The following is a 24,974-nucleotide window of genomic DNA, read 5'->3' as shown; positions in this document are numbered from 1 at the left end:
GGGCCAAGGCAGGCCAATCTCAGATTCTCCACCACTGGTTTAAATCTTTAAAGCTTTTCATCAGCACTTAGGATTGAGCCTAGATATGCACTGACAACCGTGTGCACTCATGAAGTTTCAGTGTGATCCAGGACTGCCAACTTGGCCCCAGAACCATGGGTGCCCAGGGCCATGGATTCCATGAAGCGTGCATGGCCCTGGCACCTAAATTTGTGGGTGCCTGGCCCCTTCATGGGGAATTCTGTGGGTGCTCAGGGCCCCAGGGATTTGGCACCTGTGGCGTGATCATTGGTCCTAGCCAACAGCTGGAAGGCCCTGCAAACCAGCTACACTTAGCCATCACAATAGCCTAGTCTGGAAGTCACTAGTGCATGAACAACTGTGGCAAGGTAGCTGGAGTACCAACTGAAATTAATAAAATGTGTCCCTGGACACCCAAATTTCCCAAGTTAGTGCAGAGTCCAGAGGCACATTCAGGCTTTCAGGCCACCTAGGCTAGTTTGAGTGCAGGCTGTCCTGAGATAACCATCTCCTAAACTGCTTAGGGCAAGTTAGGAACAGGATCAGGCCAGCAGGTCAGATCCTGAACTTTCCAACCATGATGCCAGGGTGGACTTTGGCATGTTGTTTTTGTTCCATAGGCTTTGCTGGGGTGATTGTGGGGAAAAGATTTGTCCTGTGTGTACTGTGGACTTTGGCAAACGGTTTGTGTGTGTCTTTACCCATGAGTTGTTTAACATGTTTTTAGTTTATATTTTAAAATTGTTTTACTGGCTAAAGTTAGTCAGTGACATTTCATAAGGGTGTTCCCCACCCCCACCCGCACATACACGCTCAGTATGAACCTTTCTTGAGAGAAAGTTAAATGGTGTTGAATGGAATGCTGGGTAGAATGAGAATGAGTGTTGGGCAGAGAGGGTCAGTTGAAAAATGACCATGTGAGATATGAAAGTACAGACCAGGCCTCAGCCTTGAAGTTTAAAGTTCAGGTAAGCATAGGTGTGACAGGAAACAGACAGAAGAAATAAGAAATGAGTAAAAATAGTTTTGAGGGGTATGAAGGGAAAGGGAAAAACAGCTGAAGTGCACAGCAGCAGGATTTCTGTCAGACAGTTTTTGAAGGCACAGGGGAGCCTTCAGCTCTTACTCTGTGTGGATGATATTGGTTGCCAATTAAGTACTTGTAACATAGAATGATAACTTCAATCACATAGACTCCATTTGTCTATTCAGTTAGTGGACAGATCTGGGAAGTCCACCACTTTGCCACTGGCAGCCAACCAGCATCAAGGTGGTGGTGATGCTGGAACTAACAAGATAGGATGCCATATCCATTTTGCCCGGAATAATTTGTCTGCTAAGACTGTGGTTGCAATTTCCTGGCAATTTGGAGCTTGGGCGAAAACTTCTGTTAATATGTTATTTTGTTAATTGAATTAATGTCAAAACACGTTGGCCAGCCTTCATAAAATGGCTGACCATTCTACTTCACTGCAATATCCTAGGTTTGGAGAACAGGAGTTTGTGCTCTCAGGGTATTTTTCTGTATGCTAAAAAAGCGGAAGATGCTGTATTCTGTGCTGTACATGCCACAAAGTACAGTACAGTACTAAAAAGCCACCTTTTTTGCTATAGTATAGTGGTAATGACTATTGCCCAGACTATCTGCTGCAGATTGCCAAAGCCACTGAAGTTTTGCTCATAGGGTTGTTGTTTTTTACAAAAACTAATGGTTCATTTTGGTTTTTGAAAAAAGATTTCAAAGTTTATGACAGCTCACCTGGCAGCCATAGGCAGCAAGGAATTACATACACTACAGATAGGTGAATGGGCTCCTGTAGGATTAATCTGCCCTTCCTCCACCAGCCCACTTGGTTTCTCTGCTCACTGCAGAGGAAAAGTCTTGCCTGTCTCCTTTTGTTTTTCTTTTGCAGGTTGGTAACTGTCTGGTTTGTGAACTCTTACAAGTGGTGTGAACTGGTCTACTGCTGTAGTTTCTGTAATTAAATTTGGAGGCTTCATAGAGCAGACTGTTGTCTGTAGAAAATTATGACACAATAACCTAGCTAGGTAAACTCAAAAGCTCTACAAAAATCTGTTAGTCGTATCAAATTTTCTGTGCTGATTTGCAGTTATAAGTAGTCTAATCCCCCATGAAGCTGAAGTGAGTGCTCTTATCACTGCTGTTCAATTTAGGAGGCAAATTTTGCATGAAGATTAGTATGTCTGTGTTTGCAAGAAGATTGAATTAATCCACACCAGGAATCGAACTTTGCTTGCAGTACAAAAGGTTTTGAATTAACTTTATTGAGAGTAAACTAGGCACAAGTTTGCTGTCTATATCCTTTTTTTGCTTCTTCAAAAGATACTCTTGCTGTTTTGCTTTTGTAGTTTGCATTCATTTGGGATCATAAAAGAAGGGAAGTGTTTGTCTGTAATTCAGCTATGCTTTTAGGATGTGCTTTATATGGGAAATGTTCTGTCTTAAATGACCGGAAAATATTCTGCAGATTCTAGGCCGCTGCTGAAGGTATTCAGGATGTAGGGCAGAAAATATGCAACTAATTGTAGGGAAACAGCTGTTGGCATTGAAAGTAATTGCTCTGTTCTGCAGAATCACTAAAGCAGAGGTTATTTTGAACTTGAGTCTTAATTCATAATTCAAATGGGATATGGGTGTTACTTTTAAAAATACAGTCTTATGAAAGGGCTAATAAGCACAAGGGTTAGAAAATATGCAGCCTTTTCTAAGAGGTAGGAGAGTATAGTCTCCTTTACTCTTTTGTCAGATCACTTGTTCAGGGATAGAGGATTGCTTTAACAAGGCTTGCAGAAGAGCGCCACATTCTCTTACCCAACCTTCATCCTGGGAAAAGTGAGGAGAGGAGTTTTGAAGAAGAGAGGATCTCAGTCTGGTTTTCATTTTCTCTACAGCTGTCATCTGGCTTTGAGTTCTGCTGGGCTTCTACAGCTGGAGAGTCGTTTTATTGCTTTTACCCAGCATCCTTTTGCTTGTGCACACAGAAATGTTTTAATAGTCTTGGAAAAAAGTCAGAGTATCTCTTAGCAACCATAGGACAGTAATTATTATACCAGCAGCTGGGAGCAAACCAGATTTCCGTTGTGCATTAAAAACTGGCGTAGGTTACTTCATAGATGATACTGGCTAGCCTATGCCAGTGCTGTGGTTGAAGGATATTGAATGTGGGCGGTGCGTAATTGCTTTGGCAGTAGAAAAGAAGTGGGGATTTGTGCATCTATGTCTGTGTTTTATGTGAGATAGAGACCATCAAACACTATATTTAATGTGGCACGTTTTTATACTGTAAAAATATTTTGCTGGTTTTATTTAGTCTTGTTTTCTTTTTTTTTTTTTTTTTAAATAATATTTATTGAAGTTTCCAAAATACAGAAAGAGAAGAAAAGAAATTATGAAGATACATTCAGAACCTTATTTTCAAACATCCACTTTCTGGGACTCCCCCCTTCCCCCACCCCTACCGTATTCCCCTTTCATATTGTTGTTTCCACAAGTTCTGTTTCTGATTTAAAGCACAATTTATATACCCCATTGTTCAAATTTAAATTTATACAAACCTTATGCAACACCCTTGATAAAAAAAAGCAAAAGATCTCTCCCCATAGCCCGCCCCCTTTTCTTTCCACAATGTCCCCCTTTTTTCCCATTAAAGTAAAAGCACACAGAATAAAAGTATAAAAAAAATAAGAAATATATTAGAAAAAAGAAAACCAATTCAGAAAATAGTTGCAAGCCTTTGGATTCTAATTCTCCCTCCCCTTCCCCGGTTTAATTTCCCTTATCCTCCAATCTATGTTTCCAGCCTGGAAGTCTTAAGTCCATCAATCCCATTTTTCCCCCAACTCCTTGCAGAATTATTTCCCATTTTTAGGATTACTTTTTAAAAATTAATTCCTAAATCTTTAAAAATGTCAAATTATAAAATTCCCCCCATTGTTCTTTCAAGGTTATAGTCCAGCTTCCTCTTGTTCCGCTGCTAAAACTTTCTTATTCAGAAGTTTAGTAACTCTACATGGGTTGTTGTTATTCAGGAACAAAAACTTGCGTTCAGTCCCTTCCTTCTTCAGTAAAGTATTCTGTTGTCTCCTTTTAGTCTAAACACCCTGTAGACGAGATTCAGTTTCAGTTTTGCAGCTTTCCCAGGAGATAACCAGTTCTGTGAAATTCCGAAGTGTTGTATTTTTCCCGGCTTACGCCCATCTTTGTAATGTCCCGAAGCTCCTCTAGGGGGGTTGTTGTAACTTTGTTTCCAAAAATCCGATTGTTCTCCGTATTTTCGCCATTTTGTATTCAAGTCTTAACAAATTATATCAAGTTGTAACAAATTTGACCAGCAAGGTCCTTGTAATAAAATCCTCTTTAAAATTCCGACTTTGACAGCTACTTTGACAGCTGTCAAAATCACCGGCTCTTTTCACCAGGCTCACTCCTCAATCGCCCCGGTTCCCAGGGAGGGGGGTGCATTTTCCTTCTCCTTCAATTCTTCCTCCAGCACAATTCTTGTACTTTCCCATCATGGAATTCTTGATTTTAGCAAAGATACCGTTCTTTTTGGGCCTTGGCTTCCCAATCCTTGTTTTAAAATGTCTACAATAGGGAGGGGGACTGACTTCCTTTTTAGATCCCCCCCCGCTCGTCTCAAATCCAAAAAAATTTTTCTTCTTTTAAACCCGATTTCCAATTTACTCACGGGTTGTTGTTAAAAGTCCAAATTCTCAATGGAAGAAGTCAGCGCTCTCCGCCGGATGGCATGCGGCTTCGCTCGGCAGGGGTGGCAGAGGACTCAAAGCACCACGCTTCTCCCCGGCACCCGATCCGTAGCCTTTAAAAAGGCTCCTTCACGAGTCGGGAGGGCGCTAGCGGTGCTAGCCGAGTCTCCAAGTCCACGGCCCCCGTGGCCGTGGTTTCTAAGGGTCCCCGCATCGCCGGTGCGGTAAAACCCAGCCCCTGCCGAGCCGGCTCCCTCCGGAGCTCGGAGGGAGTCCGCCATTCGGCGATGGCGCCAACCCGGAAGTCCTCTTATTTAGTCTTGTTTTAGTCTTGTTTTCAATACAATAGTAGCCTGTGTTTGGGCCTCTTACTGTCAGAACCGTATTTCTTGATTTTATTTTGTTGCTGCTGCTGTTGTTTTAAGTTTTAATAACCATCCCGTGACAAAACAACCTCGACTAATTGTTTCCCATCCAAAGAACTATTCTGAAATACTTCATCAAAATGGTTTGTTTGGAAACCAAAATCTTTTTTATTAGGGACTGTGTAGCTACTGGGAGTTATGACATTAAGGAATTGAGTGTAAAAGGATGGGCACTGAGAACATGACACAAACACTGAACTTTTGTATGAACTACAGAAAAGATGTCAAGCATTTGTTGAAAATGGTAATAACACATAAATAGCCCCCAAGACCAAATAAGGGTGTAGTTTGCAGTTTCCCACTGCACTGATATCGCCTTCGCTTACTTAATGTTGAGAATTCATATGCCTCCAAAGGAGTATCTGAAGTCCAGACGCTGTTATAGCCCAACTCCATGCTGCAGTGCTGTGGCTTGCTTCAGCAGATCCTTGCTAGTTATACTGGATTGTTAGTGGTTGTGTGGTACACTGGATTATAAGATCTTTGGACCCCAAGAAGGCTTGGCGTTTGCTAATGCACACTGTGCTTGTCAGAAAAGCTTTCCACAACACCATCTGGTGTAGCAAGAGTTGCAGAAGAAGCTATTTCATGAGAGTGTTTTTGTAAACTCTAAAGGAAGGCAAAATGACACAGTCTTATTTGGATTGATGAATTCTCAAACCTGTCTGCACATCACATTTCTTGTAAGCCTCATGGACACTTGACCATGTTCCTCTGTTAATTGGAAGTAATTATTCTTTAAAAAATGAACTCTTGGGTGAATATGGAAAAAATACTATATACCATTATGCACCCAGATTTCCATAAAACTGGGATCAAGTTTGACTATAAATTTGTTGCCTGAGACAACAAAGAAATCTTCAGACCATGGTTTGGATAGCCTTTCTTATATTGGAAGTCATGCATACATTAGGTTGCCAAATTCTGTACCATTAACCATTGGGACTTGAGTGCTACAGGTAAACTTTGGTAGCAGATGCTCAGACAGCTTGCATATATGCTATTTGTATTCATATTTGGAGTGTGTGCATCTTGCCATGGTATGTGAATTTCCCCATCAGACATTACACTAGAAGTATTAACAGCATATAGGGATTGGTTAAACGAGCCAATGTCATAAGCTGTGGTTTGAAGTGGGCTTGCCCAGCAGCTAACTAAAGTTTAACAAAAACTATTGTGATAGAAGTCCTTCTGGCCAATTGGTGAGAGGACAGTCTCTAAGGCTTATGAAGGCTCATCCATGTAGAGCTAAACCACAATGTAGTCTTTCATAAGAATGCAGTCAGTGTGTCTACTTTTGCTTCCTTCTTAAGTTTCCAAATTCTAAGTTTGAGGAGCCAATGAAATATGATAGATCTTAGAGCAATGATCTCTAAGGTGTTGGGCGTTTTAAAGCTTGGAAAGTTATTTTCCTCCCACCCACCCTTTTATGTCTATAGCAAGCATATTAACATGCTCTTCCACAACAATTGATTAGATTCTGCCCGACTTCACAATAGTCTGTTCAGCTCCTGATGAGCACTGTTTTCTACAATCTAGGAAGCTGTAAAAAGTGAGTCGCTCATTGTATTATCTTAGAATTTACTACTTATTTACTACCTTCATCACTTAGGAATGACACTTAAAAATGAATTGTGGAGAACATTGTCTTTTGTTGAGGTGGCTGAGCATCTTTGTCTATTAAGAAGAAGAAGAAGAAGAGTTTGGATTTGATATCCCGCCTTTCACTCCCTTTAAGGAGTCTCAAAGCGGCTAACATTCTCCTTTCCCTTACTCCCCCACAACAAACACTCTGTGGGGTGAGTGGGGCTGAGAGACTTCAAAGAACTGTGACTGGCCCAAGGTCACCCAGCAGCTGCATGTGGAGGAGCGGAGACACGAACCCGGTTCCCCAGATTACGAGACTACCGCTCTTAACCACTACACCATACTGGCTATTAAATACAGTGCCCATCTGTACAGTAACAGTACTTCTAACAAGTCTCATTTTGTTGAAGGTGCAGAAAGGTGTAAGCATGTAAAGTACATTTGTCAGAAACATGCTCACAAAATGAGCATCTTCCCAAGGAACAGATTTTGTGTAGTGTCTTGCATATTAAGGCAACCTGTGCCAATGTATTTTGGACTACAACTCCCATAAGTCCCAACCAGCTGTCGAAGACTGAAAGAGCTGCAGGTTGCCAAAGGCTGCATCAAGGCACAGCCATCATATACTCTGAAAACAGCAGGTGTGGCATAAGAATATATATTCTGCCTGTTTGAAGTGTTAAATTCCATGGAAATCCTTGCCCTAATTATGGTCTTGCAAATAAGTGTTCAGGTGATCACAGTTTCCCACACCAATTTGGTGGCCTTCTATTACAGAAGTGAGAGTGAGTCACACACCCAACCCGGTTGGCTGCTCTATTTCAGGGATCTGCCGGAACCAGGGGCAATTTCTGTGGTTAGTTGGTGGTCAGGTGGTTGACAAATATCAAGTCTTCAGTGCCAATCACTGCTTGGAAAAGGAAATGGCATACAATCCTCTCTGTAGTGATATTTTCTAGATGTATAAATAACCAACTGGGAAATGGAGTTTGTGTGGTCCCATATCCATACCGTGCAATCATGGAAATTGTAGGTCTGAAGGGCTGTTAGTGTTTTTCTTGTGCTGGGTGTGTTTGTGACTTGTACATTCAGTAAGCATTCCATAAGGGGGATACTAAAAGTATTTTTGACACTGCATAAATGCTACCTCCAGCATGTAATCTGTGGCATTTGTTTACAATAGATTTTTTGTAAATGTTTAGTATGCGACTTGTTTTGATTTTAATTGAAGTCATATGCATTGTCATCCATCTGGATTGCTGGAATGACTCAAGCACAACAACAACAACAACAAAAATGAATTATAATTTATTATCATTCCCAGGCTATTCCAGAAAGCATACCGAGTTTGCTAATGAAAGATCATCTTTTCCAACATGAACCTGGAGTGAGCAATGATTCTTACAAAAGCTTAAGTATAAGACCCTCAACCTTTGAAGATTTCAGCTCAAGAAGACCGTTTTTCCACAACCAATCCAACCAGGTAACAGCTCTGCAACTAGAAAAAAAACAGCTGTCAGAAATTTGGCTTAGTTATTTTATTGTCTAGGCTAGACCTATAATGGGAGCCAAAGCTTTTCCACTATGTTAGAGACCCATGGCAAGGCTCAGGCTCACAAACTCCCTTCTCTCCCCTCTTTCATGCACCAGACTTAAAAGTGAAGGTGACTACAGGAAGTTAAAAACATCTGCTTCCACTTTAGAACAAGCTATAGTTCTTTGGGTTCCAGTGTCATGGGAAGTTGCAGCTTGTTTAAAAGTAGAAGATGTTTCTGATACCTCTGGCTGTATTCACACGCGGGGTTTATTGTGTTAGTTTAACTGACTACAAGGCTAGTGCTTCTTTCCTTTTTTCTAACTTCCCTTTCACACTACACAAGCCTGTTCCATCATATCTCAACCACTATACCACCATGTTGCGGTAAAGGCCATTCACACAGCAAGAACTAGCAACAAACATCAACAGATGTCAACATGCCACCACCATTCTGCTACTCTGTGCTGAAATACTAGCCTTGAAGCGGGCAAGGAATGCACTACATGCTGGTAGTCTGCCACACAGCTCGTCATGTGAGCAGCTGTGGCATGAACCTGTGAAAAAGGCAGGAAAATCACCACACAAAATCACGTGGTTTTCCGAGTTGGGGGGAGGGGGCTGTAAGAGGGTGGGGTTTTCTGCAATCAAATAACATGGAAATGAGTGCTAAACTTGACTATATCCTCATACATATTTTCAGAAGTGGCTTTTATGTTGTGAGAAAGCTCAGTTATGATGTGCAAAATAACTACCAGGGAAACATCAGGGAAAGGGAATAAACTGGTGTGTGAATGAAGCCTTTCTCTGCTGAAAGGGGTGGTGGTGTGTGTGGCTCATGCAACTGGAAACCATGACTTCCCATTTCTTCTGAATTGAGCAAATATGTGCAGTCGCAGCAACTTCCACCTTGTGCCTCTCCCTTCCCATCTGCATACTTCCCACTTTTCCCTCGCCTGTTGTATACAATTCCTTCTGTCACGTAGGAATTTTTACTCACCCAGCCTTTCTCATTGACATATACTTGCTCAGTCCCATTTATTCTGCCTTCCTTTCCACTGCCATACAGCTTCTCGAAAGATGCTAAAGTCCCTACCAGGCTATTTGCCCTCCTTCCTGGGCCTCCCGGCCACATACCGTATTTTTCGTCCCATAGGACGCTCCGTCCCATAGGATGCACCTAGTTTTTTGGGGGGGAAATAAAGGGGAAAAAAATTCCTTTATTTCCCCCCCCCCAAAACCAGGTCGGAGAACAGCGGGATGGCGGCACTGCGCCTCCCCGCTGTCCGCCGAGCTTGTGGGGCTGGCCGATGTCTGCCCGAAGCGCGGGGCGCTCTGCTTCAGCACGCCCCACACTCCATGCAGCAGGCTGCTATCCGCAGCCTAGGGAGCCCTGCAGGAACTCCTGCAGGGCTCCCCAGGCTGCGGATGTCTGCTCGGCGCGTGGGGCGCTCTGCTTCAGGGCACTCTGCGCGCTGGGCAGCAGGCTGCTATCCGCAGCATGGGGAGCCCTGCGGGAACTTCCGCAGGGCTCCCCAGGCTGCGGATGTCTGCCCAGTGCGCGGGCTCCCCAGGGTTGCTAATAGCTTCCTGAAGCCTGGAGAGCGAGAGCGGTCGGTGCGCACCGACCCCTCTCGCTCTCCAAGCTTCAGCGAAAGCCTGTATTCGCCCCATAGGACGCACACAGATTTCCCCTTCATTTTTGGAGGAGAAAAAGTGCGTCCTATAGGGAGAAAAATACGGTAGTTTCCTTATTCCCCCTTACAGTTTCCATGTTGCCTCCAGGCAAGCAGCTCGGTCTGTGTCACAGTCCCACCCACTTCCTGCTCTGGACATTGATTTCTTCCTCTCCTCCACCCAAACAATCCTTCACTTCACAAAGTTCGTCTTCTGTTTTCCACCTGAGCAGTAGAAATTCTTATTTTTAAAAATTACAGCAGCTAGGGAAGACTCCCCAGCAAATAATCACGTTTTTGTCAGTCAAGGGATATTTTATGAGGTCTCAAAATATCCATTTGCCAGAGAAAATGACCCCCAGCGTCTCCCTTTCCCTCCAGGCTCACAGGAGGATAGAAAGAATATACATATACGTAATTTCATTTGTCTGCTGGCTCTCCACAGTTCAAGCCATGCTCAAGGCAGCTTACAAGATAACAGAAATACAATTTCCACATAAATCACAATATCTAAAATAAAGATTTAAAAAAATCAGCTACACCCCGCCCCCCGCAACAAAAACTTCTGCTTTTGTAGCTGGAGTCAGCCAGGGCCCTGCTCTCTCAGGCCAGGTGGGAAAAGGCCTGCAAGGCAGGGAGCAGGTCTTCCAAGACTCACAGCCAAGATGGTCTCATATTGTGTTGAGCTCTGGAGCAAGCAGAAGCAGAACTGGCCACACACACTGCCTCTGCCCTCAGCGAAGCCCAGAACAATACAAGACCTCCTGTCCCAAATTCTCAAGAGGAGAGGAGAGGTCAATGATAGCCACAGACTGCAGCTGGCTAGTAAGCAAAGTCAGGCCCTGGTTTTGTCGGTTTATTGTTATGATTTTAGATGGAAAGAAGAAAAATGTCTGCTGGCATTTAAATTTGTGAGTTGTCTTTTTTTTTTGTCAAGCCTCTAAAATCCTTTGTGGTGAAAATAGAGTACTCCATGATAAATTTAATATTATCCTTTCCTAACCTTGTAGTTGATATTATGCCTCTTTTACCCACGATTCTGTATTGTGGCACCCAGGTATCCTGGAGTACCTCAGACATAGGCATAAGATGTTCTCTCACCTGAGTATACATGGATTAGGGAAATTTCCCATGTGCAGGTGCGCAAAGATCACATATGTCTACTTTGTAAGATTTATATTTGTCAATGCTACTACTTGCAGCTCTTCAAATGTCCTCCAGCATTACAGTGTACACCACCACCCAAGGTTTTTTTTTTGGGAGGGGGTTGCCTACACCATTGAACTGTACACCCATGTAGAAAAAAAGTTTTGTGCAAAGTAGCTTTTGCCTGACTTCAGCCTGATCTCTCCTTTTCCTGACATTGTTTTTCCCCCCAAGGTTGCAGAGTTAAAGCCCAGAACAATCTATTACTGAAGCTTAGGCTTGCATTACTCTGTTTTATTTTAGAGTGATCTTCTACTTAGATTTCAAAGATTTCCCTATTTAGCTTGCTCTAGTTGTTTAGACAGTTTTAACCATTGGCAAGGGTGACCGATTACAATTTTTATTACTTTGAGCCAAGCCATTTTGAATCTCAAATATTCCAGCAGAAGTTTGCTCTGCCCTATAATGGAGTGTCTTGTTTTTGCCCTTGGCAGGGATGGGAAAGGATTGTTTGCTTTTTAATCTTTGCTCATAAACTAAAACTTTATAGCAAACTTATTTTCATTAATAGTGAAAGATGTTTCTGTCATCGCTGGCCGATCCTTTAAAAGGTTATGGAAAAGTTATTTCTGTCTTGGTTTTGTGGATTTCCATTGGTGCCAGCAAAGTGAGCAACTTCTTTGGTACTGGCTACAAGTTCTCACCACAAGTGTTAATGTGTTTGTTAAGCAAGTACTTCAGTAATCAAGGACTGCTTCTTCAAAAAGCATTTTGAATAATTCAGGCATGAGTTGCAAAGTGGCTTTTATTTCTACACCTGTAAGAAATCCTCCACTCCTTGCAATATGATTTAAAATTAACCACTTTTTGCAGGCAGCCTAAAATCCTGGTCACACCTACCCGGAGTAAGTCCTATTAAACTCAATGGGGTTTACTTCTGAGTAGATATGCACAGAATTGCACTTGGGGGCTAGTTCCAAGAATTTCAGAAGCATGGATCACCTGAGCTCCTAATTCTCCACTTCTTTGTCATTTGGAGACTTTTTTGAGTCTCACCCATGTTGGATAATGGTCTGCTTCACAATTACCTCAGAGTGTTGTGTTGCATTTGCAAATCCTACTTAACATTGTTAAAGCAGAATTGTGAGTTGAATAATTTCTGCTTTTGAAATTCCTGCTCTTTGTTAGACACTACCTTTTCTGAGACACATCCTTTTTGTCCAGAGCAATCCAAAAGGTGGCAGTGGAGGAAATACAGTGGTACCTCGGGTTACATACGCTTCAGGTTACATACGCTTCAGGTTACAGACTCCACTAACCCAGAAATAGTGCTCCAGGTTAAGAACTTTGCTTCAGGATGAGAACAGAAATTGTGCTCCGGCGGTGCAGCAGCAGTAGGAGGCCCCATTAGCTAAAGTGGTGCTTCAGGTTAAGAACAGTTTCAGGTTAAGTACGGACCTCTGGAATGAATTAGGTACTTAACCTGAGGTACCACTGTAAAGGCAGATTAACTGCCTTTCCCAGTGCCCTCCCAGCAAGACTGTGTGTGTGTTTCTCTTCTCTTCTTCCTGTTCCAGTTTTGAATTCCCTTCTGATACTGGCAGTGCTTTTTCAACTTTTTATCATGCAATGTTATTACTTGTCAACTTTTTCCTCCCACCCCCAATTTCCACTCACCATCTTTTTTTCAGGGTTTTTGTTTTTCATTTGCTTGACCTTTCCATCTCCTCATTCTTTTCATGTCTTAGGTGACCTTCGATGGGCATTTAGGGGAGGGATGTTCGGGACTGTGAATACCTTTGTATAGCATTTAATTGTTAAGGTGCCTAATAAGCATTAAATATGAATAGATTTCATGAAGCTGCAATCCTGTGATTCCAAGGAGGGTGACCCATGGATTGTAGGAATCATTGTACTGAACAGGAAGAGGAAAATGCACCCGCCACCACTTTTTGTCTTACCAATGCAAGCCCAGATGGGAAATGGCAGTTCATCCATTTTGAGTTCTGCCCCCCATAACACCCCCCCACACACACACCATTTGGATTACTCTGCCTATCATCTTTGTCAGGAACTCTTCAATTCAGTTTACGGAAAACAAGTAGGGATGAAACCTCCTGACAATAAAGTTCTCTGGTACTTAATCATCAGCTTGTGCTGAGAGATTCTGTCACACTTGTATGTAATACAAAGTGTCTTTTGCTTCGCTTTCAGATACCCCTGAAGCCAGTCAGGAATGTCAGTTTTCAGGACGACGAAGAAATTGTTCGAATAAACCCTCGTGACATTTTAATACGCCGCTATGCAGACTATAGGCACCCAGACATGTGGAAAAATGACTTGGATAGGGATGAAGGGGACGCCTCGCTGCAGTGTCCCAAGGCAGATAGTAAAAAACCAGACTATCTGTACCCTTCCGGGGACGGAACTAAGTTGAATTCGCTAAAAGATTCCAAGTGTTCTGTGGTACTGAAAACGCAGCCTTCCTCGTTCAAATTGAAAAAGTCGAAAAGGAGGAAAGAGGACGGGGAGCGCTCTCGCTGCATATACTGCCAGGAAAGGTTTAATCATGAAGAGAATGGCCGGGGAAAATGCCAGGATGCTCCCGATCCCATCAAGAGATGCATCTATCAAGTTAGCTGCATGCTTTGTGCTGAGAGCATGCTCTACCATTGTATGTCAGACTCGGAGGGGGATTTCTCTGACCCCTGCTCTTGTGACACTAGCGACGACAAGTTCTGCTTGCGATGGCTCGCCCTTGTCACGTTGTCTTTCATTGCGCCGTGTATGTGCTGCTACCTCCCCTTAAGAGCGTGCCACCATTGTGGTGAGGTCTGTGGATGCTGCGGAGGGAAGCATAAAGCGGCTGGATGAACCTGTCCGGTACCAAGTTTGGGCTAACAACGTCTTTAATTTTCAGGAAGTATCTAACTCGTGGAAGCATTTGGCAAGCAGAAGGGGGAAACCTGTCGTGTATGAGAGGTCAATTCTGAAAGAAGCATCAGAACTTGTTGCATTGTGGGAATGCTGGCCACGCCAAATGATCTGCTTTTAAGTGCATGGTGCAAGTTGTGTCGGGAGTTCTTGCGAAAGGAAAGCCTTTTCTTAACGATTGGTGGTTGAAAGAAGTATAAACTGCAGTCCGTACTATAAGGGATCAACTTCAGCAATTTGTACATATTGAGGTTAGGTGATGGGGACTGTTGAAAGAATCTATTTAGCAGAAAATTTAACTAAACCTGCAGTAGCGAGAGCTGATTTAAAACTAAGGAAAGTTTAAAACTTGGCGACTGCAAGAAACTAAATTGATTTTAAATGCAACTAAATTGCTTATAAATAGTTTTTTTGGAAACAACTTTATGTACAAATAACAAATGTTTATATTTAACAAAATATATGGTACGAATTATTAAATCTTCCTTCCCCTTTCCAGTTGCAACACAGTTATGGACCACATTTCCAGTCACATTCCATGGAAGTATTTCTCAATATTTAACTAGTTAACTTAGTAGCATTTCTATTCAAAATGGACAAATCAATATTTTCAGTCTTGTTTCCCTTCAGCTACATTTTTGTATTGAGTTCTCTCTGTACATTCTGGTAATCTGAAAGCCTTTAAAATATTAATTATTGTAGTCTTGAATGACCAATGTTTTGTTAAGCACAGGTGTAATTGTCTAATGCTCTTATAAGAACATAACATTTATTTTTATATATAAATTACTCTGTATTCAGCGAAATGGCAAAGGAGTTTTTTTCCTTTCTCAACCAGCAAATTTTCTTCTAGGGTTTCCTTGATTTCAAATGTTTGGGGAAAGAAAATTACAAGAAGATAATTGTCATAAAATATATATATATATTTATCATGCAATTCAACTTGGTACCAATTATTACTTCAAACTATCAAAGGAACAAAAAAGCATCCATTATTCTAATCTTATTTGGCTTATCAGAAATTTACAATACTTCGTATAACAAACAATAACCCAGGTAGGGAAAAGCAAATGAATTTCTTGTGAATGGAAGTGGGTTTTATTTTGTCTTTGTTGTAGCTTATTAATAATGAATGTTTAACTTAACATTTGGCTATGTGTCCTAAATACCAATATGGGGAAATTTCTAAATGTCATCCATCATATAACATAGCTGAGTATACAGGTTTTTAATTAATAAAACTCTCTAAAGCAGTGAAGCAGTCATTCATTCAAAATCGTTAATGGGTGGAGGGGAAAAAACCATGTGTTTAATATGCTCTTATGATTAAAATTATAATTGCACACTACCTTTTCTTTTATTTCTATGCATTTCCCCCCAGTGAAATGTTTTGGTTTATTTTCTTCCGAAGACCATGTTCAATCACAGGAATCTTTCCTTCCCCTCCTCTTTTCAGAGCCCAGGTATCAAACTGAACAACTGTATATAACACTATCTGTAAAATACTTTTTTAAAGAAAGCATTTATATTTATATGACAGCTTGAACTGACAACGTTATGTACATAGATCATCTTGAAGTATTATTTCACATTGAAAAGAAGACAAATATATTGATAACTATAGAAGTTAAGAGCTCCTTTCTAGTTTTGTACTTTAAAAAAAAGCCTGTATGGATAACCGAAGTCAGCAAACATGACACTGTAGCAGCAATCTCTTTAAATCCTTTCCTTTTATATATTTGAGAGCTGCTGCTCCAGAAGACTTTCATGCTTCACATATTGAGCTAAACTTGGTTGCCTAGATAGACTGTTAACTTTTTTTCCAAATAACAAACAAAAACGAGACAGAGATTCGTAACCTGCATTTCACTGTTGACATAGGACCTGCATCTTGTGATATAGCATTTACTAAAACATTATGCTTTCAATTAAAAATGGAGCATGGTATCAACAACCCAAGAAAAGAACTTGCTGGCTGTACAGAAAAGTCCTTTGGAACTTTGTGTGTATGTGTGCGTATGTGCGTACTTTGGGAAGAGACAAATCTAACCATTTTCTATGAGCACTCATCGACATAGTGCAGCTCTTGGTTCTTGTAGTAGTGAAACCTTATATGCTTTAAAAAAATTACTGAATATGTGCATTAATATTTTCAGTATATATTTAACCACTTTGCTGCTAAACATTTACTATCCTTTACTCTTGAAGAAATATTATTCCTATTTTGTTTTTTTTAAAAAAATACAAATTAATATGGATACTGGTATATAGGTTGTGTTATTTGCAACTGATCTAATTTGAAATAATTGCATCGGTTCAGTATCTGGTTTCATGGATTGTGTGATGTCGGCCACATTTCTGTATGTTTAGGCTTTTACTTTAACGGGGGAATTTCTTAACTAACTGTGGCCAACTCACATATGAAGTTGCCTTATAGGGAGTCAGACCATGGGTGAATCCATCTCTGTGCTCAAATTAGTGGTCATTTTTCAAGATCTCAGGCAGATCTGCTGCTCAGCTCTGCTAACTGAGGTGCTTTTTTAACGAGATGCCAGTGATTAAACTAAGAAATGATGTATGGCTCTATCTTCCTGGAACAAACCATTGAATCGTCACTTCTCAATCCACTAATTCTAATTCATAGAATCCGCCATGGAGTTGTTTTGTTGAATCTCATGGATTTCAGTGCACTTAAATGTTTTTGTCCTTAAATCGGATTGTGGCCCCTGTGTGCATTTTATCTTTTCACCCTGCTTTCTCAGAAAGAGGTTGGGTTAGGGACAAAGAGTCAACAGATAAGAGGTTTACTGTAAAGCATGTAAATTCAGGTGCCTTTTAAGGTGTAATGTAATGAGGGACTTTTCTCCAAGCCTATATCAACTCATGTGCAGTAATTGCCGAAGGATGTTCAGGTTTCAGCCTCCTAAAAGGTGCTACCTGAAAGAAGGGGTGTTCTGTCTGAGGTGAAAGCAGCTAGCTATAACATTAGGGTACCACCTACTGGACAAACATGATTTAGGAAACTTAACTTTATTCATGCAGCCTGCCTATATATATATATATATATACACACACACACACACACACACACACACAAATGCCAAAATAGGGAATGGAAAGAGATCCTTGCAATATCAGTTGTTTTAGACACAATTGAATTAATAAACATGTCCCATTGAAAGTCCAGTAGTGTAAAACAAGACATTCTTACTATCGGGCTTTGTGGAAATGCAAATGTTCCAGACCAAAATAAAACAATAGCTGGAAGTTCCTCCCCACCCCACCCCCCATCCTGTTAATTGACATTGTTGGTCTTATTCCAGAAGAGCCATTCTTGAAAGTTTAGTAGATTATATCCCACCTTGCAAAACAGTGAGCCTTTAACTTTTCTATATTATTTTGTTGTAAAAAAAGAAAATCCCCACAAAAGCCTACATTTCTGTTTCATATAGAAATCTCTGGGCCAGTAGTTCTCAAACTTGGGGCCTTGAACTTGAATGAAAACAGTCATGAGTTGTACCACATGTGTCCCGCTATCCACCTGCTTGTTATGCAAAAATTCACTTATCTAGACACAGTTATGCACAGCTGAGTCAGTAATTTGAATAGCTGGAGTTTGCCCACTTCCTTACATGTTTGTGCTGTTCTGGTCTACGGCAGCCATTTTTGGGAAGAAACCATGCAGGGAGAGTGCAGACAGATCAGTTTTTCATTTGTCTATTTCATAGCTGTCAACTTTTCCCTTTTCTTGCAAGGAATCCTAATCGGAATAAGGGAATTTCCCTTTAAAAGGGGGAAACATTGACAGCTATGCTCTATTTTGCTGGTTGGCTGCAGCCATTTTGGGCAGAGGGGAGAGAGATTACGGATTAGAAATGTTCCCATAGGAAATGGAAATTGCCAGCTCACTGTGTGAATGCTTGCCTAACAATTTCCTGGGAATGCATTGTGTTCAGAAAGTGTGAACTGTGTGTATTTTTCCCACCAGCCAACACCTGGGGCACTTGAATGTTCTGGGCCCCTAAGCCGTTGCACATTAAAGTTGTTTGGAGGTAGTTTCACCTTTACCTTCACCTTCTCATCCCAACAGAATTTTGAATTTGCATGATTTTTTGAGAAATCTTGTTCTGTTCCTCCTTCAGAACCAATGTTAAGATTTGTGCCCTAGTGTATACAGATCCTTGCATATAGCAGCTTCATTACCTGCAATCTCGCCTGTGGAAGAGACTTATTCTTGCTGGGTCAGAAGGTCTCAGAGGACGCAGTTACTTTAAAAGTGGTGCCCAAGTTCAAAGCAAATTTAGATCTAGAGCAGAGACTTCTGTATTGACCAAATTGCACACTTTCAAACAGCAATTTCAGATATTTTTGCATGCTGGAATGCAACATTCCCATTTTTCTTCTATAATCTTTCTGTGAGTAATCCTGTATGTGTGTACAAGGAAGCAAAACCTCGAGAACTCCCCATGTAAATAATACACAGTGTTTGTGTTGGTCTTTCGATCTCCAGAGAACATAGAACACTGTATATATGGAGTCTACAGTGGTCCACACACTCTTGAGGGAGAAGAATAAAGGAGATGGTTTAGTATTCCAATTAGTACTATTAAAGTTGGCAGCCTGGTGGTTAAAACTTGCATATGCTTTTTGGTGCACTGATGAAGTAGCATTTAAATGGCATCTCCCTGCCCCCCCCCCCAGCATCTTAATTGCAATAGCTGTGGTTAGCTTTGAAAATTAAAACAAAACCTAGTGGGGAAAACTTTGTATTGGGAGCTGCAGCATAATCTGTACATAGGTTTTTTTCCTCCCTCTTGTTTGTGAATATTTTGCTTAGTGCAATTTGCTTTCCACCCTATTGACCTCAAAAAAGTGCCTCACTTGTATATTACTTCCATTAAAATATTAATTGCTATCTCTTTCTACTAAATGATGTAGGTTTAAGTTTTAATTCCATGCCATAGATGTATTTCTTTCTATGTATAAGAATATAGCTGGTTACCTTGAGGACGTAATGTAAATACACATACGAGTTTTAACTGTTTTGTTATCATACCCTTTGTAAGTTGCCATACTGGATAATATCATAAAACAGATTTAAGTTTCAATGTTTTCCTGCAATTACCTGATTAAAACTATCATGAAATTAAAGGCAGATATGTCATGTGTTTTTGTATTTCACTTTTGGGATGGCTCAGAGCAGGGAAAGAGGAAAATATTGGTGCAGAAGAGTACCTTTCAGAATTGTGTAGCATTAAGATGGATTCAGCAACATGGGCCTACTGCCTTGCATAAAATAATAAAATTGTAGAAGTGACCCTGAGGGCAATCTAGTCCAACCCCCTGCAATGCAGAATTCTCAGCTAAAGCATCCCTGACAAATGTCCATCCAACCTCTGCTTAAAAACCAAGGAAGGAGAATCTACCACGTTCCAAGGGAATCTGTCCCACTGTTGAAGAGTTATTACAGTTAAAAAGTTCTTCCTGGTGTTTAGTCAGAATCTCCTTGCTTGTGACTTGAGGCCATTCAGGTCCTACCCGCCACAGGAGAAAACAAGCTTGCTGCATCTTCCATGAGACAGCCGTTTCGATATTTGAAGATGGCTATCATATCCAATCTTGGTCTCCTCTTTTCAAGGCCAAACATACCCAGTTCCCTCAACCACTCCTCATAAGTCTTGGTTTTCAGAACCTTTATCATCTTGGTCGCCCACCTCTGCATACATTACACTTTTCTAAAGTGAGCTGTGGTGTGTTTTTTGGCATACATACACAAAGCAGTGGTGTTCTTGGCATCTTCCTTTTTTTTCTTTTTTCTTTTTACATTCTATCCTTGTCTACAGATAGGTAAAGGTAAAGGGACCCCTGACCATTAGGTCCAGTCGTGACCGACTCTGGGGTTGCAGCATTCATCCCGCTTTATTGGCCGAGGGAGCCGGAGTACAGCTTCCGGGTCATGTGGCCAGCATGACTAAGCCGCTTCTGGCGAACCAGAGCAGCAAACGGAAACACAGTTTACCTTCCCGCTGGAGCGGTACCTATTTATCTACTTGCACTGTGTGCTTTTGAGCTGCTAGGTTGGCAGGAGCAGGGACCGAGCACCGGGAGCTCACCCCGTCATGGGGATTCGAACCACCGGCCTTCTGATCGGCAAGTCCTAGGCTCTGTGGTTTAAAATACACCAATTAAAATTGTTGAGAATAGCCTAGGCTTTCAAGTAAGTAATTGGGTTTCTTGGTCAAATATCCAAAAGAACCACCAACCTTTCCACAGTTTGCCACCTTAGTGTATTTTGCTATGGAAAAGGAGCAAGTCAGATGCACATGTGCCCCCCTCAAGCGATGCAAGGCCTGTTTCATACGTATCTGGATCAGGTGGGGAGAGGACTGTTGTGTTCAGGTCCTGCTTGCAGGCTTGCCATTGGTGGGCCATTGTGAGAGCAGGATGATGTACTAGATCAGTGGTTCTCAACCTGTGGATCCCCAGATGTTTTTGGACTACAACTCCCATCATCCCTGACCACTGGTCATGCTGGCCAGGAATGATGGGAGTTGTAGTCCAACAACATCTGGGGACCTACAGGTTGAGAAACACTGTACTAGATGGACCTCTGGTCTAATTCCGGAATGGCATTTCTTATGTTCTTACATTCACCAGATACCAAATATGAAGCAAAAACTGACCCTCGGTGCGATACTGATCTTTACTCATATTTTAGTGGGGTTGGGCAGCATTGTTTTCTGGGTAGCTGCAGATCCTATATTCCTGCATCCCTTACCTTCCCTCAAGTTACTGTGCTACATTTTGGAGTCATGGGGCACTGAGGATTTGCATAGAATCCATGCCCTGGAGCCTTGATCTAACTACCATAGTTCCATTGCCCTCAGAGGACTCCTAATTATTATTATTATTTATACCCCGCCCATCTGGCTGGGTTTCCCCAGCCACTCTGGGCGGCTTCCAACAAAATATTAAAATACAATAGTCTATTAAACATGAAGGGCTGCCTTCAGATGTCTTCTAAAAGTTTGGTAGTTGTTTTTCTCTTCTAAATAGGGATAAACAGTGGGTGACTTTCTGTAATGACCTCTCTGTGGACTTCCAGAGACATTTTGTTGCATATGCTGCTGCAAACTTTGCAGTGCAAAGCCAGGCCGGGGAGCCATCTTAAGTTGAGGCTGCATAGGCCTTGTGGTGCATGTAATTCAGATTCTATTCAGTTGAACCTCTGCTTACAAAGTTGGTTGGACAGTGTTCTCATAGAATCATAGAGTTGGAAGAGACCACAAGGGCCATCGAGTCCAACCCCCTGCCAAGCGGGAAACACCATCAGAGCACTCCTGACATATGGTCGTCAAGCCTCTGCTTAAAGACCTCCAAAGAAGGAGACTCCACCACACTCCTTAGCAGCAAATTCCACTGTCGAACAGCTCTTACTGTCAGGAAGTTCTTCCTAATGTTTAGGTGGAATCTTCTTTCTTGTAGTTTGGATCCATTGCTCCGTGTCCGCTTCTCTGGAGCAGCAGAAAACAACCTTTCTCCCTCCTCTATGTGACATCCTTTTATATATTTGAACATGGCTATCATATCACCCCTTAACCTCCTCTTCTCCAGGCTAAACATGCCCAGCTCCCTTAGCCATTCCTCATAGGGCATCGTTTCCAGGCCTTTGACCATTTTGGTTGCCCTCCTCTGGACACGTTCCAGTTTGTCAGTGTCCTTCTTGAACTGTGGTGCTACCAGCATGAGTTTGACCAGACTGAAGGAGGACAGGAAGACTGGAGTGCCTGGAACAGGTGAGGCTGCAGGTCCCTTATTTTGGCTGCTGGTCCCTTATTTTCAAGGCTGCTGGTCCCTTATTTTCAAATCTGTAAGTTGACAGCTATGGTTCTGGCTGCCACATACCACTGCTCCAAAAGGTTTACACGGAGAGGGGTATTGTCGCAAGGGATGTGCAAGATTAAATTTGTTCTTGAATTTGCTTCAGATGTTTCACTGAGTTTTATTGTTTTTGTGTTTTAACCCCTTTTAAATGCTTGCTTTAATTTTAATTTTATTTTATTTGACTCTCTTGTGTTTCCCGCCCGTTTAGAGGACAGGAGACAGAAAAGCCATAAATAAGGTTAGTGTTTCTGGGGAAGGTGACTTTAGGGAAACAATTCCCATGGTCTCCATTAGGTACATTAGAAGTAGTTAGCTGTCCTTCCCCTATTACTTCCCCAAGAGTTACACAACCACTTAAGTTACATCCACGTTCTCTAGCCTGAGCACTGAATATTATAAACATATTCAAATATTTATGGCTAGCAACATTAAGTTGCACAGACTTTAAAACCAGATCATATTGCAGTACCACTGTAAATCACATCTTCAGCAACCCCATTGTTCAGTCGACAGAATTCCCAAATGCCTATATACAGTAACATTTGATCCCTGGGAAACAGGAACTGAGGTTCTGGTGCATCAGATGCAATTTTCCAGCTCAAAGCCACGAGGAACTGTTAAAACCATTTTTATTCTTAAGAGGCACAAAGTTATTTCTTTTTAATCGTACTTAAAAGAGGAATGAGATGTGGAGGGGCAGTGGTAGAAGTTCTTTGGGGGTATGAGTCAAGGGGTAAAAATAGAAAAGGGCAGGAGGAGGAATATGAGAAGCCAAGAGATACTGCCTTGCCATCGTCTAGGGTGTGTGTGTGTGTGTGTGTGTGTGTGTGTGTGTGTTAACTAAGCAAATCTTAGTAAACTGGCCCATGCTTTCTCAGCAAAGCTTGCCAGATTTCCGTCTTTCTGTTAATATTTAAGTGCAGGAAGGAATGTACTAGCAGATAGATTTAACTTTTCAGAAGTTATATCCCATTTCAGAAGAACACCAGAAATTAATTTAGGATAATCAATAATTATATTGATCAAAAGCCACTGGTTACATTCACTTTTCACCTAAAAGGGAATTAAAATCACAAGTAAAACTAGACCTTAATAAGCTACTGTGGTGAAATCAAGAGCTTGCTTTTACGATTTCCAAGGATCCAGGGGGGAAAGGAAGAAAATAAACAGAAATGGACTTTACTGCAAAATGTTATCTGTTAGCTTTCCAAAGAGGCAATGGCAGAAGTACAGTTTTGGTTTGAAATTTACTATCATTTATTTCCTATCCATAGCTGTCAACTTACAGATTGGAAAATAAGGGACCAGCAGCCTTGAAAATAAGGGACCAGCAGCCTTGAAAATAAGGGACCTGCAGCCAAAATAAGGGACCTGCAGCCTCACCTGTTCCAGGCACTCCAGTCTTCCTGTCCTCCTGCAGTCTGGTCAAACTCATGCTGGTAGCTTCGAGAACACTGTCCAACCAACTTTGTAACCAGAGGTTCAACTGAATAGAATCTGAATCACATGCACCACAAGGCCTATGCAGCCTCAATTTAAGATGGCTCCCCAGCCTGGCTTTGCACTGCAAAGTTTGCAGCAGCACATGCAACAAAATGGCATCCAGCATTCAAAAAACCCCTCAGCTTGCATTAACTAGCCACACACAAGGCATGCAAGCTCCACCCCCCAGTCGTTCTTAGACTTCTTATTGGGTGACCAATACAGCCAAGCAACACAGTTGGAGCCTCCCTCCTCCCTGGCTGGCAGGGAGGGAGGGAGAGGAGCTGCTTCCTTTGAAATTTAAGGGACATTTAAGGGACATCCATCAATAAGGGACAGCAGTGGGACATGGCACTGGAATAAGGGACTGTCCCTTCAAATAAGGGACACTTGACAGCTATGTTCCCTATCTCATTTGGCCATGCCTTCTGTCTGGGTTAAAAACTTCACTCAGTCACTGACCTGTCCTCTGGATCAAATGCAATAAGCCTATTAAGTCACCTGCACTTCCTGCTAGGAGACGTTGTGTAGTCTCAATAAGAAAAGAACATCCAAAAGAGTAATCCAGACATGGCTGATGGAATCACAGTATCAGTTTATTTAAGTTTGCTATTCTTTACATTTTCATTTTGCCTTGGCAATGTCAACATACTTGAGAGGGTTGTTGCAAAAAAATACCAAAAAGCACTCTGAACCATGAATGTAGTTTGAAAGTTTAAAATTACTTTAGTAACTTATTATCGAGAAGTATTTCTCGCTACATCAGCAAAGCTGCAGCACTGCAGCCAGTTTCCTGGCCTACATTGCCCAGAATGCTGTGCTTGAAGGACTACCAGCCCTTCCTTTGAGTGGGGAAAGGTAAGGCTGGCCAGCCCTGCTGCACTATTAGCAGCCACAAATCAATTGATAGAGTGTGGCTGGGATACAGGAGCAAGCAGGGCAGAGAGGATGCAGCCTTGCTTTAGGCAACACAATGCCCTGCTCTGACTGCTTACTTTCTGACGTATAAGATAAAGCTGAGAGCAGAAAAATGTGAGATTCAATGTAATTTTGGACAGAAGTACACATTTGCCTATTTCCCCTTCCTGGTTCCCATATAAGACTGCCCCTGATAATATGCAGCTAAATTTCCCTAAAACCGTCTCAAAGGTTGTATTGACAGAGGAAGCGCATGCTCCCGATGTTTTAATTTTGTCCTGAAAGTTTCGGGTTCATATTCATTCTCACGAATGGCCTGATTTGACAGACAGCCTTTGCAAAGAAAATTAACACAAGCTTCCCTGTCTCCTGATCATCTTGCCGGAAAGAATACAGCAAGGATTGTAAAAGTGCATGCTTAATGGCTGTGGAATTAATGGGTTTGAGTTCTGTGTTGACAACAAAATGCAAGCTCCTTGAATTCATGCTTTAAAACGTATTTAAAGCATTCATTTGCTGAGCTTTGAAAACACACTAAGTATGGGTACCCTTTTCTCTCTTTGTTGCATGCTTTTTGTTTTTAAAGGGGGGGGAGTATTGATCTGTCCTCTCTTGTGTACTTTGAGATCAATTAACTGC

The 24,974-nt window shown here is 41.7% G+C and overlaps 1 protein-coding gene and 1 long non-coding RNA gene across 2 annotated transcripts in view; both read left to right on the top strand.

Annotated features, from left to right (window-relative positions):
• The window catches only part of SPRED1 (sprouty related EVH1 domain containing 1), a 79,402-nt gene extending 60,200 nt beyond the window's left edge, over positions 1 to 19,202 (top strand). The window contains exons 5-6 of the mRNA XM_083618271.1: positions 8,086 to 8,244; positions 13,332 to 19,202. Of these exons, the coding sequence (XP_083474397.1) occupies positions 8,086 to 8,244; positions 13,332 to 13,991 (819 nt within the window). The 3' untranslated portion in view covers positions 13,992 to 19,202. The remainder of the gene's footprint in view (positions 1 to 8,085; positions 8,245 to 13,331) is intronic.
• Positions 1 to 24,974, top strand: part of LOC310766679 — a 320,477-nt gene that overhangs the window by 268,211 nt on the left and 27,292 nt on the right. The window lies entirely within an intron of this gene.

This window comes from Podarcis filfolensis, assembly GCF_964270895.1.
Source record: "Podarcis filfolensis genome assembly, chromosome: 1".
Lineage (NCBI taxonomy): Eukaryota > Metazoa > Chordata > Lepidosauria > Squamata > Lacertidae > Podarcis > Podarcis filfolensis.
The sequence above is the reverse complement of the archived record's forward strand: the minus strand, read 5'-3'. Positions and strand labels throughout refer to the sequence as shown.